The 17,075-nt window shown below is 33.2% G+C and overlaps 2 protein-coding genes across 2 annotated transcripts; one reads left to right on the top strand and one right to left on the bottom strand.

Annotated features, from left to right (window-relative positions):
• Positions 1-206: 206 nt before the first annotated feature.
• On the bottom strand, positions 207-2,198 carry Cdc6 (Cell division cycle 6). Its single transcript, XM_089247558.1, has one exon. The coding sequence runs from the start codon at positions 2,027-2,029 to the stop codon at positions 566-568; it is 1,464 nt and encodes a 487-aa protein (XP_089103684.1). The 5' UTR covers positions 2,030-2,198; the 3' UTR covers positions 207-565.
• Positions 2,199-2,637: 439 nt separating this feature from the next.
• Positions 2,638-13,656, top strand: LOC149088461 (uncharacterized). Its single transcript, XM_089247557.1, has 8 exons — positions 2,638-2,850; positions 4,698-5,885; positions 6,246-6,326; positions 9,575-9,703; positions 11,945-12,056; positions 12,149-12,234; positions 12,692-12,911; positions 13,345-13,656. Exons 1-8 carry the CDS (start codon positions 2,803-2,805, stop codon positions 13,398-13,400), a joined length of 1,920 nt encoding a protein of 639 aa, XP_089103683.1. The 5' UTR covers positions 2,638-2,802; the 3' UTR covers positions 13,401-13,656.
• Positions 13,657-17,075: the final 3,419 nt, after the last annotated feature.

The following is a 17,075-nucleotide window of genomic DNA, read 5'->3' as shown; positions in this document are numbered from 1 at the left end:
TATGTTTGATAGTAATATCGTGTTGATGTTCACAACAGACCAACTCAGAGAAAATTTTATTCTAAGTTACAAAGATTAATTTTTGTGATCAAAAACAGTTTAATTTGAAGAGCAAATATTTATGCAGGAACATCTGTTACTGTACTCTGAAAAACTTATAGACAAAAAGAGGAAATTCAAGCAGAAACAGAGAAAAAACTAAACTTTTCAAATTTTAATGCACTGAAATTAAACTCTAATAAAAAAATATGGATGAAATTTAAATTGAATATAAAATGTAAAAAGCCCATACTTTAAAATCAATATAAATGCTCAAGTACAGTTAAAATTTATATTTTCCAGTGAAATCTACTTCGGTCTAAAATTTCATAATAGTTCATAAATAAAATAGAAAAATCAACCTTAAAAAAAATTCATCAAAAAACAAATTGTAATCGTCAAATTAATACGACAAAACCTTTGTCAATATCACTAGGTAATAAAACAAATTATCAATCATACTTCAAGGTTTCATAGGAATCTGACAAAGCAACAAATACAAAACAAGACATTCTCCTACGTGCATCTATTTGACATGCACAACAGATTCATCAGATAGAATTGATACCAATAAATTTTTATCTTGCAAAATGTGTTCTGCCTCTTTTTCATCAATTTTAAGAACAACTTTGGTCATTCTCAACACTTTATTTCTACTGAGGTGAATAAAACCCCTCACTTCAACAAGTTGACACAGGCTGTAAAATTCACTCTCAGACACTTCGGAAATCTTTCGCTTCTTACACACTTTCTTGTAAACCTCATACAATTTTCCCAGGCTCATGTCCTTACTTTTGACCAATTTCTTCATCAGAATCAAACAGCACAGAAGAATCACCTGTTGCAACGGAAGAGTCACAGTTTTATTGCCCTGCAACGGACTAGACATTTGCATTCGAGAACCATAGATGGCATTCAGGACAGCGTTAATATGTGACAACTCTACTGTTACAACTGAATTTTGAACTGGACTGTTATTGGAAGTAGCGGAGAGGATGCGCTGAGACTTCACCTGCTTCTCAGCCAGCTCAATAGCTCTTCGGCATACTTGTAACGCTTTGCGTATATCTCCCGTACATGCACCAATTTTCCTTGCACAAAGCTGGATAGCACTTGGCCTGATGATAGTATTCGAGTTCTGAAGATCTTTGAGACGATCTGCAAGAATATCTGCAATTTGCTGATGGCTGTAAGGCTTGAAATGCATCAGTATGGGATCATAATTATAAGCTTGCAACCTGGGCAACACACGATCAGTTAGGTCCAAGGCATTAGCAACACCCACTAAAATCAACTTGGAATTCGGTATCTGAGGCCACTCAAACAAGGAATACAGCACTTCTTGACCTTTACTGTCCAAGTGATCAATCTCATCGAGAACGATAACAGTCATATGCCTGGACTCGACAAGATAGTTTTTAATACATTTCTCAATGTCTTTCGAACCAGTACCGGTCACATCGAGCTCACCAGCGATAAACTTATATATACTCTGCGATGAATTTAGAGTCATACAGTTCACAAAAACCAACTGAAATTCGAAGTCCATGTTTTTCAAAACATGCATTAAAGAACTTGTTTTACCTGTTCCTGGCGCGCCAGAGATGTATACGCTGACAGACTTTCGCTGGGAGAGATGTTTTTGCAACAAATGAGCGATACTCGAGATTTCTTCATGTCTTCCAACGAGTCTAGAGGGCAGGCTTGTGTGAAACACTTGTTTCGCAGCAGTCAACATACTTGAGTCTTGTTTACTCAACTTTAAAATCTTCTTTGGAGATTCGAGGTTTGTAGGAAGATTGTTCTCAACATTTTCGATACTTCTCGGTGTTTTATTCTCACTTGAGTTTTCAAAGAGATTTCTCTTCACACCGAGATTTTTTCGATTCTTCGGAGGAGAATTTTCACTTTCTAAGTTGCTTTTACATCGAGATTTTCGCAAGTTCTTTCTAACTTGGAAGTCGAGAGGACACTGCTTGGCGATATCCATAATTATTTCCACTCCCTATCCGAGGAATCTGAAATTAACATGCACTCTAACACCGCTGTAATGATATTAAAACTCTTAACTAAGTCGCGTCTGAATTTATGTAGCGAAGTTCAATAAACACTACTCACTCTATGAACATCGAGCGGGAAATGTGCTGAGCGCGGGAAAAATGATCATAACATTCAATGCACCATCCAATCAAATGCAAGATTTCTTATCTGGCTCCTCCTTCCTACAGAGTGACTTGACTTGCCTAGATTACTAGATGTTAATAACACACTGATCATAGTGGGGAAATCTGGTCTCGCGATTGATGATTTTTAAAGTTTTTCTTTAAAAAAAAAACCAGATTTTAGTTTTTAAAAAAGCGCAATCCTGAACTTTTGTTGGATTATGTATTTTGAGTGTGAGAGGAAATATTCCAACATAAATAATTTATCTGACCATACTTTATGGATTCAAAAACAGGACATTGAGCCAAATGTATCTTATATTGCGAATATTTGCCAATTATCAGAGAGAAGTGATGAGTATAGATTTCTTTTATTTTAACCCAATCAAAAACCTCGCCAAGGAATAATTCGCCAAATTGTATTGAAAAACGTGACATATGGATTCGTGTTAATAACCGACATTGCCGCACAGTTTGAAAACAAAGTATTTGTCATCAAGTCAGGTTTCTATAAATCTTCAGAGATTTTCTTTAAATTGTGTGTGAAAGGAATTCATTTCAGCCCTGATATTTATTTGAAGCTGAATAACGGGCCTTGATTATGTATTTACCAGCTGGACGTGCATCGAAACGTTTTAATGTGCAGAGTGTAAGTAATGTTATGGTGTAGCAATAGATTCGTAGGACCCCCCCCTTTTCGGAAATTCCAGTGAATCAAACATAGGTCGTGACCCATAGCTCAAGTGGATCCGTACGGCATCTTTTTTCGGTAGCCCCTGTTAATTTAGTGTGTGGGTCCTGACCCATATCTCGAGATTTCTTGGCTTTAAGTAAATTTATAGGATACATCTCGCTTGCCCCTCAGAATCGTGTTTCAGTCGAACCATAGCTGTGGAACCCCTGGCTGTAATGAGATCTTGACGACCCTAGGAAGCCCCTGTGAATTCAGGGTGGGCCATGGCCCATAGCTCGAGATTTCCTGGTTGTAAGTAAATTTATAGGACACATCTCGCTAGCCCCAAGTGTTCGAGTAGAAAAGTATAAATACACTCAACACAATAAATGCCTAAGCTGACTATATTCCTTTTATAAAAATATGGGAAATCACAATGTATACGGGTTATCACCAACTATTGGCAAAATAAATTGCCAAAGCGATTAAAGTTACTAATTATAGCCAAGAAATATTTAAAGGTAAGCAAAGTTGTCAATATTGCATAAAGTTGCCCAAAAAAGTTGTCAAAGTCTAGTAAAATTGCCAATTACAGCCAAGAAGTTTTTAAAGGGGAAATTGTCAATCACAGCCAAAAAAAATTTGTCAAAGGCTAGTAAAGTTACTAATCATAGCCAAAAAGTTTTCAAAGGCAAATAAGGCTATCAAGTACAGCCCAAAAAATTCTCAAAGGCTAGTGAAATAATCAATTACAGCTAAGAAATTGTCAAGGGCGAGTCAATTTGCCAACTACAGCCCGAAAATCATCAAAGGCAAGTAAAGTTGTCACTCACAACCAAAAACATTGTCAAAGGCAGGCAAAGTTGCATATTATAGCCCAAGAAACAATTTAAGTGAATAATTTATGCCATGAAAATATGATTTTTGATCTCAAAAATTCTAGTAAGGTTCATTGAAAATAAGGGGGGAAAAGCAGGATATTTCATGAAAAAGTTGGGATGACAAAAATTAGGGAAATGTTGCTTAAAATACAGGTCACTCTATTTATAATATTTTCTGGCCTGCGAGTTTCAGAATTTCAGTCTGCATATATCTTTCCTGTGGACTAAAAAGGTTGTGTACCCCTGGTGTATACCATATCCATCTTCGGGCAAAACTAGTCTACTCATGTTGCAGGAATTGATGCGTTTTTGGGAACACCCCATTGGGTCAGGTGCACTGCTGCTCTACTACTTCACCAAACACCAACTCTGGCCATATGCAATATACTGCCATTAGTGAGATGGGTTGGAAGTGAAGGCGCTGTCTATCGGTGGTCGCCTCGAGTTCGTTAGGGAAAATATCTATATCCTCCCTTGGGTTCGAACCCGGGACCCTGACAACAACCTTCACGATGGTAGACGAACATCTTACCACCATGCCACTTGCGCTCCGCTGCTGTACTGGCCCCTTCACACATTAAGCTTGAACAAAACATTCAATTACCACTGATGAGTTAAAACATTCTTGATTGGAATTTTTCAGATCATTGTGAGGAAAAAACATTATTTGTTCAAATTTGATTTGTGTTATCAACTGAAAATGGCTGTTGCAGATGTAAACATAATTGTTTGCTATGTAACAACTTTTAAAAACTACTCAAACTACTTTTTTAACTACTTTGGATTCAAGATTCTTTGTACCGCTTCTTTAAACAATTTCTTGCATGATATTAATCATAACTGAATTGTGGGTCATCATTCTAATATTAATGTTTTTTTTGTGGTCTGTTGCATTTTATTAATATGGATTTCACCCCCCCCCCCCATGCCATCTACATTTAGGATGCTCTTCCAACTTCATGTTCAGCTGCAATGAATGCAGGCAATAATCACGGATTGTTCAGTAGAAGGACCGATTCACAGCCTATTTACAGTAAGAACAGTGATGGGCCATTTGGCAATGGAGAACCTGAATGCTCTTTTATGAGTAGTGGTGGATGTTTTGAGAAGTTGGGAGAATTATTAGGGGTTTCATCTTTCACTTCAGACAGAGAGGCCATTAATGAAAACATTGCATTTAGTAGTCAAGAGAGACCTGAATACAAAGTTAGAAAATCACATTCTGTTGATCCAACCGAAGATGTCCAAAATCAGGAAAAGTTGAATACAGAGAATTCTTATGCTAAAAAAAATTCAGGAAACTCTCCAAAAGCATTATTGTCTTATCTCAGTAAGTTTTCCTATAAGACATCAGGCGAACCCAAGAAAACAGAATCATCTCCTGAACTTAAAAGGAAAGATAACATAACTCATGAAGATTCAAGCTTTATAGTTAATAACCTAACTGATGCTGAAAAGAAAAATAATGTGATTTCTAAGCCGACACTCGAGTCGTCTCTAGATGATTATGAGACTGCATTTGATATTGACTTCGATGATGATTGTCAGGAAATGTTTGACTGTGATTTAGAAGAAAGAACTACAAATGTTTCAAAGAATCCTGTGAAAGATCCTAGCTGTGAAGAAAATATTTCTGATGGCTCATTAGAAACATTTCCTGTTGGTGAGATCAGTAAAAAAGTTCTAGATGGTTCTTCTGATGCAAAAACACATTCACAGCTGTTCAAGAAGGTGGGTAGTCAATGTAATAATTTAAGAAATACTTCAACATACTCATCTATCGAACCAAATATTTGGACAGGCATAAAAAAAAATGAAAGCATCAGACAAAATACAATACCAAATTCAAACAGAATGTGTCGAAATTCGGTATCACAAGTATTTACTCCAACAGCCATGACAAAGTTGCTTTTGTCCCCAGGCTGTGCTACTCCTAGTGAAAGTTCGGTTCGAAGGTATTGCAGTTCTCCTGTGGAAAGGCAAAGCAAACTTCCATCAGTGTTGAAGAATTGTTCTCCAAATTTATCAAGTCCTATAGCGAGAAGTGATGATGTAAGATTAAATGAGAACAGCTTTGGCAAGTTCCGGAAAAGAAAGTTTCCTGGACCAGCTGGTATACTTCCTGATATTGTAAGTATTTCACAATTTTAAAAGATTGAACATTAGTAACTTATTTTTTGTTTGATTATGGTATGAGAATTACTATTCATGCTGCTAAATATCACAGTTATCATCCCAAGATAGTTTATGTTGAACAATTTGATATTATTAGTTGCATTTAATGAGTGGTATATTTGTTATGGGCATCTTTTTCTCAGCCAACTCATTGAGCATTTTGCCTTTTGTGGCCTTGTAAATCTTTGTTTATCACTTGCATTTACTCACAGTGTAAAAGAAAGTGTAGGTTCAGAAGGAAAAAAAACATCCACTTTGATGATCAGCCGGTTTATGTTGTGTAGTTATTGATTTCTATTTTGTTTTTTTTTTCAGCCTCCAGGAACAGATCTATCTGTGTTGAAACAAATAGAATTTACCACTATGAACATTTCCTCAGACTGTTCTTACGAAAAAGTAAGTAACCAACAAAATTTTGTATGACTAAAGTTATCAGGGGATCTGTGCAGACTGCAGGGGTGGGAACTCTGCTTCACACTGCGCCAAAACTAATATCTTTCGCCATCCTGCTCCAATAGCATATTTTTGTATTTTTCTGCACCAAATAGCAAATTTTGCTTCAGTATGCCCGGAATTTCGGAAAGGACGCCAAAAAATTTTTGTTCCTGCTAGCCACGAAACGATTCTTTCCGAGAAGAGCGTGTTTTATTCCACTATACTTAAACTATATATCAGGCTTTCCATCACAAAACCCCGATATTGTCCGTGATCGTGGAACTGAAGATGGTTTGCAACGTCTTTCAGCTTTAGAGTGCAAATGTAAGTCTGTTTCCATTTAAAAAATAAGTCGCTGCTGGAAGCAGCAGAAATTACTGTAGTCGATCGTCATTTCATCAAATCCAGATGTTTCGTGAAAAAAATTTTCATTCAGGGAGTAAAAAGCGCATGTCCGCAGAATTACGAATGTTAGTTTAGAAACTTTGCTTAAGAACTTTTTAAACTTTGCTTTAAGAAGCGTTAAATCACCAATGTTGCAGAGTAACGAGCGTTAAATCGTCAATATCGCCAAATAATGAGTGTCAGATCGCCAATCTCACCAGATAATTAGTGCTGAATCGAAATTCTAAAATTCTGAATCTTCCGAAATTCTCTCCCATTTTGCAACAATTTCTTTTCAAGTATAAAAAAATTGAAAACTTATACAAAATTTTTAGCTCATTTGAAGTGCTGCTGTTCAAGTCAGCAAATAGTGCCCCCAGTAAGCAAAAATCATCTTAAATAGACGGGTGCAAAAAATTTTATGACAGCCGCTCTTTCAGACAAGATGTCAAAAGCCTAAAACACCAAAAACAAAAATCAAGAAAAAAATCAAGACGAAAAAATGTTTGATAACAAAAGACCGTGCAGTTTTATTTTGAAAAGGGTTGAGGGTTAATGAAAATATTCTTGTTAATTTCACTGCTCCAAATTATAAATATCTGCTCAGAATCCCATATTTTGCTGCTCCGAAATGGACTTTGTCATTTCCCACCCCCGAGACTGTTTTTGTGAAAATTTTCCTTATTTTTGTGAAAAATAAGTAAAATTTTGGGAAGTGAAATAATCTAGTTTATCTATCACATAAAAAAGCCAAATTTATGGTTTCATTAATTTTTATTTTGTTAAGTCTTTTTCAGATCCAGAATTTTGTGAAATATCTGGAAAATGGGGCCCAAATTTTAAAGGACCAACCTCTGGTTACTATGCAAAAGTATTGTACATGTTAAGTATTGCACAGTGACACACATGAAGATGATTCATTCCAGATATGGACCAAAATTTAAAGATAATTTTTTTAAAACACCAAGGAGCGCTAGGAAAAATAAAATAAAATAAAAACTGGCTGAAGGGTAAAATGAACAGTTCCAAGATTGGATAAATCAGAATTTATAGGAAGATGAAAAATATACTGGAGATTTTTTAATCTTACATTATGTACACAATCAACATCCAGTTGTTGGCACACCAGATGTTGAAAAATCCTAATCAAGTTCGTAGGCGTCCCCCATCCATTTGTGATATGGTCAGCTCATTTCCATGTCTGAAACATGGAGATAAAGGAAATGAGTTCCTAGAATGTTTAGACTATTTAGTTCGGATCTTGCACTGGAAGAACACATGCTTTGAAAACTTAGGCTCTCTTTTTTTCAATTAATTTTCTATGAAATGGTTCAAAAACTTCCAGAAAGGAAAGTGGAGGTACATCTGCAAAAAGATTCTGATGTGTACATAAATTAATTGGGCTGAAGTGGCAGTATTTCTGATGATGATTGGTGCGAAAATTCAACTTATAACGTGATTGTTTAGGTTAGCATATCAACGAAAATGTTAGCAGAATCTGTATTCATTAGCCGAGGCAGAAAAATGGTGTAAAAATCTTCGTTAGTCAAAAAATTTTGGAAGCAGAGGCATTCATTAGCCATGGTATCACTATTTTTCTAAAAGTAATGCAGGATTTGAATTATGTACTATTTTATCGGGTTGGATAACCAGTGTCACAGGTACTGTATATTTAGTCATGACATTTTGATAATTGCTGGGCAACTAATTTTGATGACTGAGCCGCATTTGCAACTATATAAGACACTATGGATATTTGTCAAGTAATATTCCCTGATTAAAGCACCTATGGAGTAGAGTTATAAACACATTAGCCTTGTTGGCTCTTAGTCGAGGTCCGTGCATCAGTCTTAATCAGAAGTAATTGTGAACAAATGGAATCTTTTTTCATTTGAATCTGAACAATTCAGAGCCGAACCATATAAATTTGGAATTAAAAAAAAAAAAATCCAAAAAATAATTAATGATGATAAAATAGTGATTTTTTAAAAAGGGAATTTACAATTACAAAGTAATAGCAATAAGCAGCACCACCATAATGACTGAAATGCCCGTTAGGTTATAGCTGGACCATATTTATGTTTGGTGGAGCTCTAAGCTATTGAAGCTAATGGGGTTGGTCATATATTCAACTTCCGCTGTCCTTTATCAGTGACAAACTGATGTTGTCTTCTGTGTTGGATATGTGATGTGTGGTGGGGGCTTGACAAATTCCAGGCCCCAGTTCGTCATGGCGATTAAAAAATTGGTTATTGGCACCTAAAATTTTCTTTGTGGTTGGAGTCTGAGAACAGCACAAAATGCTTGGAATTTTTTTGTGTATCTGCCAACATTGAAGAGGGTCATTATGCCCTAGAATAGTCAAAAAGAAACATTTTTTTCTGGGTTTAAAATTTTTTTAGCTCCTAAAAAATTATTCTGGCATCTAGATTTTTTTTGCATTTTTTTAATACGCATCTAAAGCCATTTGCAGAACCTTTTCTAAAAAAAATAACAGTTTGAGACCTCAGGGCCCTAGGCTGCCACTCTTGCCAATAGGAAAATCTGGCACTGTTATAGTGGCATTTCTAGTTGCTCTACTTGTGTCGTGGTTTGGTAAGTGTGATATGTTCCTGCTTCATGTATTGCTGTATTTCAATTACCTCCAATGCATTTGTGCCACCCAATTTGGCCATTATTAGCAAGTAAAAAGTAGCATGCAATTCAAGTCCTGCACTACTTCTAGAAAGCTTTATATACTATTTACAAAATTCACATTTTCAAGTATAATAATAATTAGTTCATTATCAATTGTATTTCTTTTTACCTTTTTTTTTCTTTTCAAGGAAATTTGTTCACAAGAAATATTTGAGCATTTTGAAAAGCTACCATGGCAGAGCATGTTAAAAGATCTTGCTACACATGCTGATTTATCCTTGTTGAAGAGATTTAATATAAGATTGGCTGTGCGGAAAGTGAGCATGCAGTATTTTTAACAAGTTATTTATTGAAAAGTTGTGAAAAACTATCATAATCACTTCTAACCTGTAAACGATAGTTGTAATAGAAATATAATAACCAATTTTACATAGATATTGATAAAACCAATGGACTTTTATTGTATCACCTGACATGGCAGGGTATGTTGATTTAAATCAGCTTGATTTAAATCGTGATTAAAAACACGTTTTAAACCACTTCATTTTTGTAAAATCGATTTGAATCACAAAATTTAAATTTCATTTTTTCCTTTTTTTTTTAACGTCAGTGATATTGAAGTAAAAGCATCCTAGTATGGTATGCATGTTATTGAAAAGTGTTAAAGTTCTTGATTTAAAAATATATAAAAGATCTGGTAAATACAGACTTGATTCAGTGCAGAAAGATAGCTGTTCTATTTATAAATTTTGTGCATGGGAAAAAATGTAGGGAGTTAAACTTAGATATAATTGCACTAACTATTTGCCATGCATTATATAATGGGGCATTGCACATACACAGTTTCCTGATAAAAAAAAAACTGAGAAATTAGTTTTTGAATAAAGCCTTGAATTCTGTGCCCTAATGACTGATTTGAAATAATAATAGATGCTATATCAACATCAATACCGTTCGACTTGAAATTTTAGTAAAAAAAGTGGAAAAGTCTAGGGTCTGTTTTTTTAAATCAAAACTCATTAAATCTGTGAAACTCTAAATTATTAAGCAACATCCTGTAAGTCGGAAACACACCACAATAAATACATTTATCAATGATGAAAGAAACAATCTTGTCAATGGAATTTTTTTCATTTAGTTGATGCTGAATGACTGTTTAGTTGTATATCGAGTGAATCGAGAAACCTGCACGATATGTGATACTGAGTCACCACAAGGCATTTACTTTTAAAGTGATTGGGTGGAGGGGGGCCCCTTGTGAGTAAAAGCACTCTACAAGAAACATATTAATCCACAAGGTTAGTTCAGGCTCAATGACCTTTCCTGTTATATAAACATATATTTTTAGTGTTCTTATTTCTTGCACCTCTACTGAGTCACCACAAGGCATTTACTTTTAAAGGGAGTGGAGGGGGAAAGCCCCTTGTGAGTAAAAGCACTCTATAAGAAACATTAATCCACAAGGTTAGTTCAGGCTCAATGACCTTTCCTGTTATATAAACACATATTTTTAGTGTTCATATTTCTTGCTTGTAGTTCATTTGTTAGCTTATTCATTAATTTGCTGAATTAAATTCGAGAGATTAGGTGAGAAAATAGACATTCTCAATGATTAATAAGATGTTTTAATTAATAAGCATTCAGTTAATTTAAATAAAAAATCATGATATTTCATGCCCTGTAACATCTCAAATATATCTTCATTTATTTCATGAGAGTTTGAACAACCTCTAGGTGGTAGGTATGCTCATCAAAGCAAATGAATTTATGAATCTTTCATTCTGCTTATAGTTATTGTTTGTTTAATTTTTTGGTTTTTAATTTTTTTTATTTGAATTAAATTATATCTAAACTAGTTCACTTTAATGAAAAGAGTGGCTTTGAGTTCGATGAATATCATTTGTGAGCTTTGTTTTGCAGGTGGATTGAATTTACTTCTCGTTAATATCTTCAGCCTTAAGATGTTATAGGCTAAGATTAGTTAAGACTTGTCTGTCTGCAAAATGAATATTTTTGATCCAAAAGTTTTAAAAGAACATTTCATCCATGTGTTTATGCTTGAACAAATATTTTCATTCCATACACAACCCTGATCTTTCTATATAGAAACAATTGTTACAATAATCAATTCCAATACAGGTTGTTGTATTGGAATTGATTGTTATGAAACTTGACTGTGTGTGTATTCATGTGAAAGTATCCAAACATGTAGTATGCAATACAATCTTCCAAATTTGAGAAACTCTTACTTTAAGAATGATATAATTTATATTAATAATTAATAACTCATGTTTTAATAATTTTTTTCTGAGTGAAATGACAATTGTAAGGTATGTTAAGGTATCTATAACAAGGTTTTTCAAAGGGAAGATCCTGTGCTAGTCACAGGATTTGAACTTGAGCTCCACAATGAAATCAAAACAAGAAAACAAAGTTTATTTAGTGTGGAGCAAAAAGATATCTATTTCTTTATTTTCTAGAACAATACTATCCTTATATATTAAAATATTGTTCATACTGATGAGTTTTTATTTTTGCTGATGGAATTTTCCTTTCAGGCATCAAAAAAGCGTCTTCCAAAGCACTTTGTATTTCCTGCGATGTGTGTTCTTCTATCAGATTTAACGTTAAATTCCAATGAAGCAGATGCTGTTTTCAAAGATGAAACAGGTATGCCAAGTGAATTTTTAATCTCATGTACATTCAGCTTGCTATCATATGTGTTGCAAACATTTGAGAAAATTTATTCTTTTTATTTTTAGGAGAAATTTCAGGAAAAGTTAGTGTTGAGGTTATTGAGAAGTATAAGGAATATATGGTACCATTCTCTGCTTTGATTATAAAGAGAGTATGTGATGGTTTGATCTTTTTGTTATCGAATATTACTCTATTATTTTTTGTTTTTGGAAGGTAGTTTTTATCATAAAATTTATATACCTAAACAAACTTAGATACCAAAATTTGAAGATTTTGTTTCCTTCCTTATGTTGTATAATTTTTTTAAAGTCACATTTTATAAATAAAAGATAAAAATATAATAAAATTAATAATTGCTCTATAATTCATATATATATTTCATGAATTCAGTTGTTAATTGGTCAAAAAATTTTGTGCATGCTGCCAAATTAGCTTTGACCATGCCTACTTCTCTTGTCAGAATATTGATACTTCCATTGGCAGCATCCTATACGATGTATTTTATTTATAAATTCAAGTAGTGATTTTAGAGTGGTGGTGTTTTATTATTTCTCTGATAATGTTATATATTGCATTTATTTTTATTGGGTTACTATGTGTTTTATCAGGCTGAATTCCTGTGCAACTATTTGATTGTGAAGTTGGCGAATGTAGCTGCTATATACTCTGCAAATGGAAAGAATTTACGGTTACAGGAGACCTTATCAGAAAACATACAAATGTTTAAGAACTCCAACAATCATTTAAGAGCGAAACACATGGTTGAACATTCAGAGCACCCGAATCCTGACATAACTTTAGATGATGATTATGAGTCGTTTTTTGCAGGTGAATAGAATTAAAGTATTACATTATAAGTATTATTTGTTACATACTCGTAGAAATATTCTTTTCTCCAATTAAGTCAACCCTTCAGAAATTTAAATGCCAAGGCTCTATTTGTGGTATTTAAATTTAAAAAAAATCTTACTTTGTGCAGCTCTGCTGAAAATAATTTATATCTTTTTCAATTTAAATTCTAAAATTGCAAAAAAAAAAAAAAAAAATGCATATGTTATAGTAAAAAATTTCTACTTTATGCAATAAAAATTTTACTGCGATTATTTTAAAAAAATAATCGGGCAGTAAAACATTTCACCAACTCTGACATACTACGTACTGAGATCCCATGCAGAGGGTTAAGTAAAACAATGCTCATCTGAAAAATAAAAGCACTAAGTCATATACGTGAATGATTATAGTTCGATCTATATTTTTTCAGATGATATGGATGACTTAATGAAAAGTATGGATGATGACGCATCTACAAACTTCTAGCTATTGCTGATAAACATGAAGGTATTTTGAAATCATGTACGTGTCGAACAAGGTTCATGCATTTTTCTGTTCAAAACTATGTTGAAATATAAGAGCTTAATAAGGGTAAAGAGCTTTTGTGTAAATTAAAAATCAATAACTTTGAGGAAAAAAATATCTTAGCAGAATTTCGTGAATTAAATGATCATAATTGTTCAGCGTCATTCTGATCATGTATATAGAAGATAAAAGATGTGTATAAAATGTTTTTTGTACATCATTGAGTTTGAAATTGATTGATCAGATATCAGTACTAGCATATGTTGGACATAATTTTATTTAAAAAATAGGGTATATTTTATACGTTATTACTAAGTGTTTGGTGGAGCACGAAAGACATATGGAAGAAAAAAATTATGTTGCTATGTCTTATTATCCTTATATGCTAGTAAATATGGTGGGCGTGGGTGAAGTATTCTATATGTATTCTTAGAATTGCTGTGCCGTATGTTGTTAGAACTAATATCAGAAAGATTTAAAAAATGTATTTAAATTATTTTTGTACATTTGCGTGTGTGAACATTGTCCATAAGTCATATTACAGTGAAATCTGTCTAGAATGGAATAATAAGGGTCCAAAAAAACTTTGTTTCAGATGCACATCAAAGTATCTAATCGTCGATCATAACTATCTTTTAGGTCCATTTAAAATAGATTTTAGTCGCATAGAATGTGTGTCTTAAGGTCTATTTACAAACTCTGTCACGGCCTGTCTTTGCTTTGAGAGACCTTGTCTCAGTTCAAAAAAAAATTATTTTTCACCTCTACTAACTAATTCTCACTTGTCAGGTACAGTTCAGAATCTGATTCTAATATATTTCAGAGAGAAGTGAGACTGGTCTTGGAGCAGTCATGAGGCTTATGTGTGTGAAAACACTATTAAAAAAAAATCAGTAGAGCCAAAGTATTTCTTCCCTCATTGAGAAGTGAAATATAATTAGAATTGTCTGAGTAAATATTTTTTCATGAGGTAATTATTTGAGTATCACAACAAAGTTTGTTTGTCAGAACTAGTTACCACACAACATGATTCTTAATACACACAAAACATAGGATGATACAAATTTTTGTTATTTAAAGAGGAAAATCACGATAGATTCAGTAAAACAGAAAACCATACTAGCTCATTTAAAATGTGCTCAGCTTCTGTGAAATAATAGTGTCTTTGCTTTATCTAGGCCACAGTGTTTGAAAAAAATTCATATTACTTATTTGTATAATAAACAATGAAATAGATATATTTTGGTCAACAATTATAGAATTGGCTCATTTTTAAATTTTAGCAGAAAGTAATAGTACTTTTTATGTACTAATATCGGTCCCAGCCCGATTCCTCGCAGAGACTCAGTGGACTTTTCTTTCCAAATTTTCACTTCGGCTTAATATCCAGAAAAAAAGTCCATCTTACTAAAGTTATCACACAGAGATATTAGTAGTAGCAAGCGAGTAACACTCATGAGTAGCTAGTTAACTGTCAATGTAGTTCAGGTTTAACATTCTAAAAAAATTTGTGGTCTCACACACCAGATTTAAAGAGGTGTTATTTTCATATATATATTTTTTAAATCCCCACCATAACCTTGGGATTGTACCAAGGCCAGTATGAGACATCTTACACGAACTATAGCAAGCAAATTTGTACATGTATAGGTCAGGGTTGTAAAAAACCCAGGTTTTTTAAAAAAAAACCCAGCCTGGGTGGGTTTTTCTAAAAAACCAGTGTTTTTTGGGTAGAAAACCCGGGTTTTTTTGGGCAAAATGGGGAAAATTGAATTTTCTTTTTCCACAACCACAAAATATCTAATTTAAACATGTGTACATCTTACATTATGCCTAAATATATATTTTTAGTGCATGTTGAACTATGTATTTGATTAATAAAATTGGGAATAATAAAATAGAATAATTGTTCACTTACAGCCCAGGTGGGATTTTTGGGCAAAATGGGAGGAAAATTGAATTTTCTTTTTCCACAACTTCAAAATATGTAACTTAAACAAAATCTTAATTTTTTAATATTACTTACAGTTTGACAATCGACATGCAAAAGTTTGTTATGCTTATTTTATGGTTCAATAAAGTAAAATAAATTAAAACATCATTGATATTTCAATGTTTATCAGTCGCGCAATGTGTTCGAAAAACTGGAATTGACCAAATTTTTGCAAGTTTCATTGTGCAAAAGTTCGACTTTAAACATGAACACTTGGAAAAGAAACAATAGAAGAAACTGTAAACCAGTAAATCCTAGTCAATTTTGGTAACTATAATGTAAAGTACATACACTCTCCTACTTTGGATGGTTGATTGGATAGAGTGTAGGTGGAACTCAATGTGCAGCCACCTCTTCATGGTTAATTCTGGGTCATTTTGTTCTGACAAAGCATGCGAAGAGCTGTACAACGAAACTTGCAAAAATTTGGTCAATTCCAGTTTTTCGAACACATCGTGCGACCGATAAACATTGAAATATCAATGATGTTTTAATTTATTTTACTTTATTGAACCATAAAATAAGCATAACAAATTTTTGCACATCAATCATCAAATTTTAAGTAATATTAAAAGAATTTAAGAAAAATGTTCAATTTTGTCATTTTTCATAAACTTCAAGTACGATGCATGACCGAAAGATGTCAATTGATTTTAAATTTTTTTACATAATTTTTCTTTTTATTAAAGGAAGCTACTTTTCCGCACTATAGCGATTTGCAAATAAAATATTTTTTTTTCAATCCACCCTAATGCACATCCTTTATGTGTAAGCCTACATCTTATATTATTATGTCTAAATATACATTTTTGGTGAATGTTAAACTATGTATTTGATCAATAAAATTGACCATGATTATAAGTAAGGGAATAATTGTTCACACACAAAAACACACACTTCTGTGTAATTATATCTGAACCTTGAGTTGTATGCAGAACTGCAGCAAGAAAATTGTTTGTGGTAAAATAAATGAATTTGAAGATAATGAAAATTCTGAGAAATCGGAATGGTGCCTGAATTTTTTTTTCTCCAAAATTTTCAGACCACGCAAAAAATGTAACCAAAAGTGCCCTGATAAGTCAAAAATAAAACCTTTCAGCTATGTAACCAGATTTTTTTTTTATAATTGAACCCAAACTTTCAGGAGCTGAAGTCTCATGCTTCTCTTTTTCTTAAATTCCTCACTGTTAAAGAATATCTCTACTTCATTAAATTAAATTCTGAAATATTTTTAAAGGAGCAGTGATAATTAAAAGATGATCTGGCTAAGAGGAGATAAGTCATTCACAAGTCTGATGTACCTGTATAAAACTTATAAAAAAGTATTGCAAAAACATGTAAATATTTTTTGAATGAAAATTCAGTTTATATATAGTCCTCCGACCACAAGATGAATTTTCGCTGCATTATGTCACGTCGGATGAGTTTTTATTCAATTTTTTTTGGTAAAACATCGAGAAAAGTTCATCAGTGACTGAGCTTTCATGATTGCCATGTCCTTCTAGGATAAAATAGAATCACATGACGTGCCGTAGCCAAATCTCATCTTGTGGTAGGAGGACTATACATTGGTTTACTTCTTCACAGATGCTTCGATTTATTTATACAAGGATTTGTGTGTGTGAGAAATTATTGTGTATTAT

This window comes from Pholcus phalangioides, unplaced genomic scaffold, assembly GCF_987345545.1.
Source record: "Pholcus phalangioides strain wild (caught in Gottingen) unplaced genomic scaffold, Ppha-v1.0 ptg000003l_1, whole genome shotgun sequence".
Lineage (NCBI taxonomy): Eukaryota > Metazoa > Arthropoda > Arachnida > Araneae > Pholcidae > Pholcus > Pholcus phalangioides.
This window is presented reverse-complemented; position numbering and strand designations above follow the sequence as displayed.

Bases quoted from the DNA above. Each gene is read 5' to 3' on its own strand.
- Cdc6 (XM_089247558.1), bottom strand. From the start codon at position 2,029: ATGGATATCGCCAAGCAGTGTCCTCTCGACTTCCAAGTTAGAAAGAAC.
- LOC149088461 (XM_089247557.1), top strand. From the start codon at position 2,803: ATGTATTTACCAGCTGGACGTGCATCGAAACGTTTTAATGTGCAGAGT. The intron at 12,057-12,148 runs GTATGCCAAGTG...TTTTATTTTTAG, and splicing joins TGTTTTCAAAGATGAAACAG to GAGAAATTTCAGGAAAAGTT. The intron at 12,912-13,344 runs GTGAATAGAATT...ATATTTTTTCAG, and splicing joins TTATGAGTCGTTTTTTGCAG to ATGATATGGATGACTTAATG.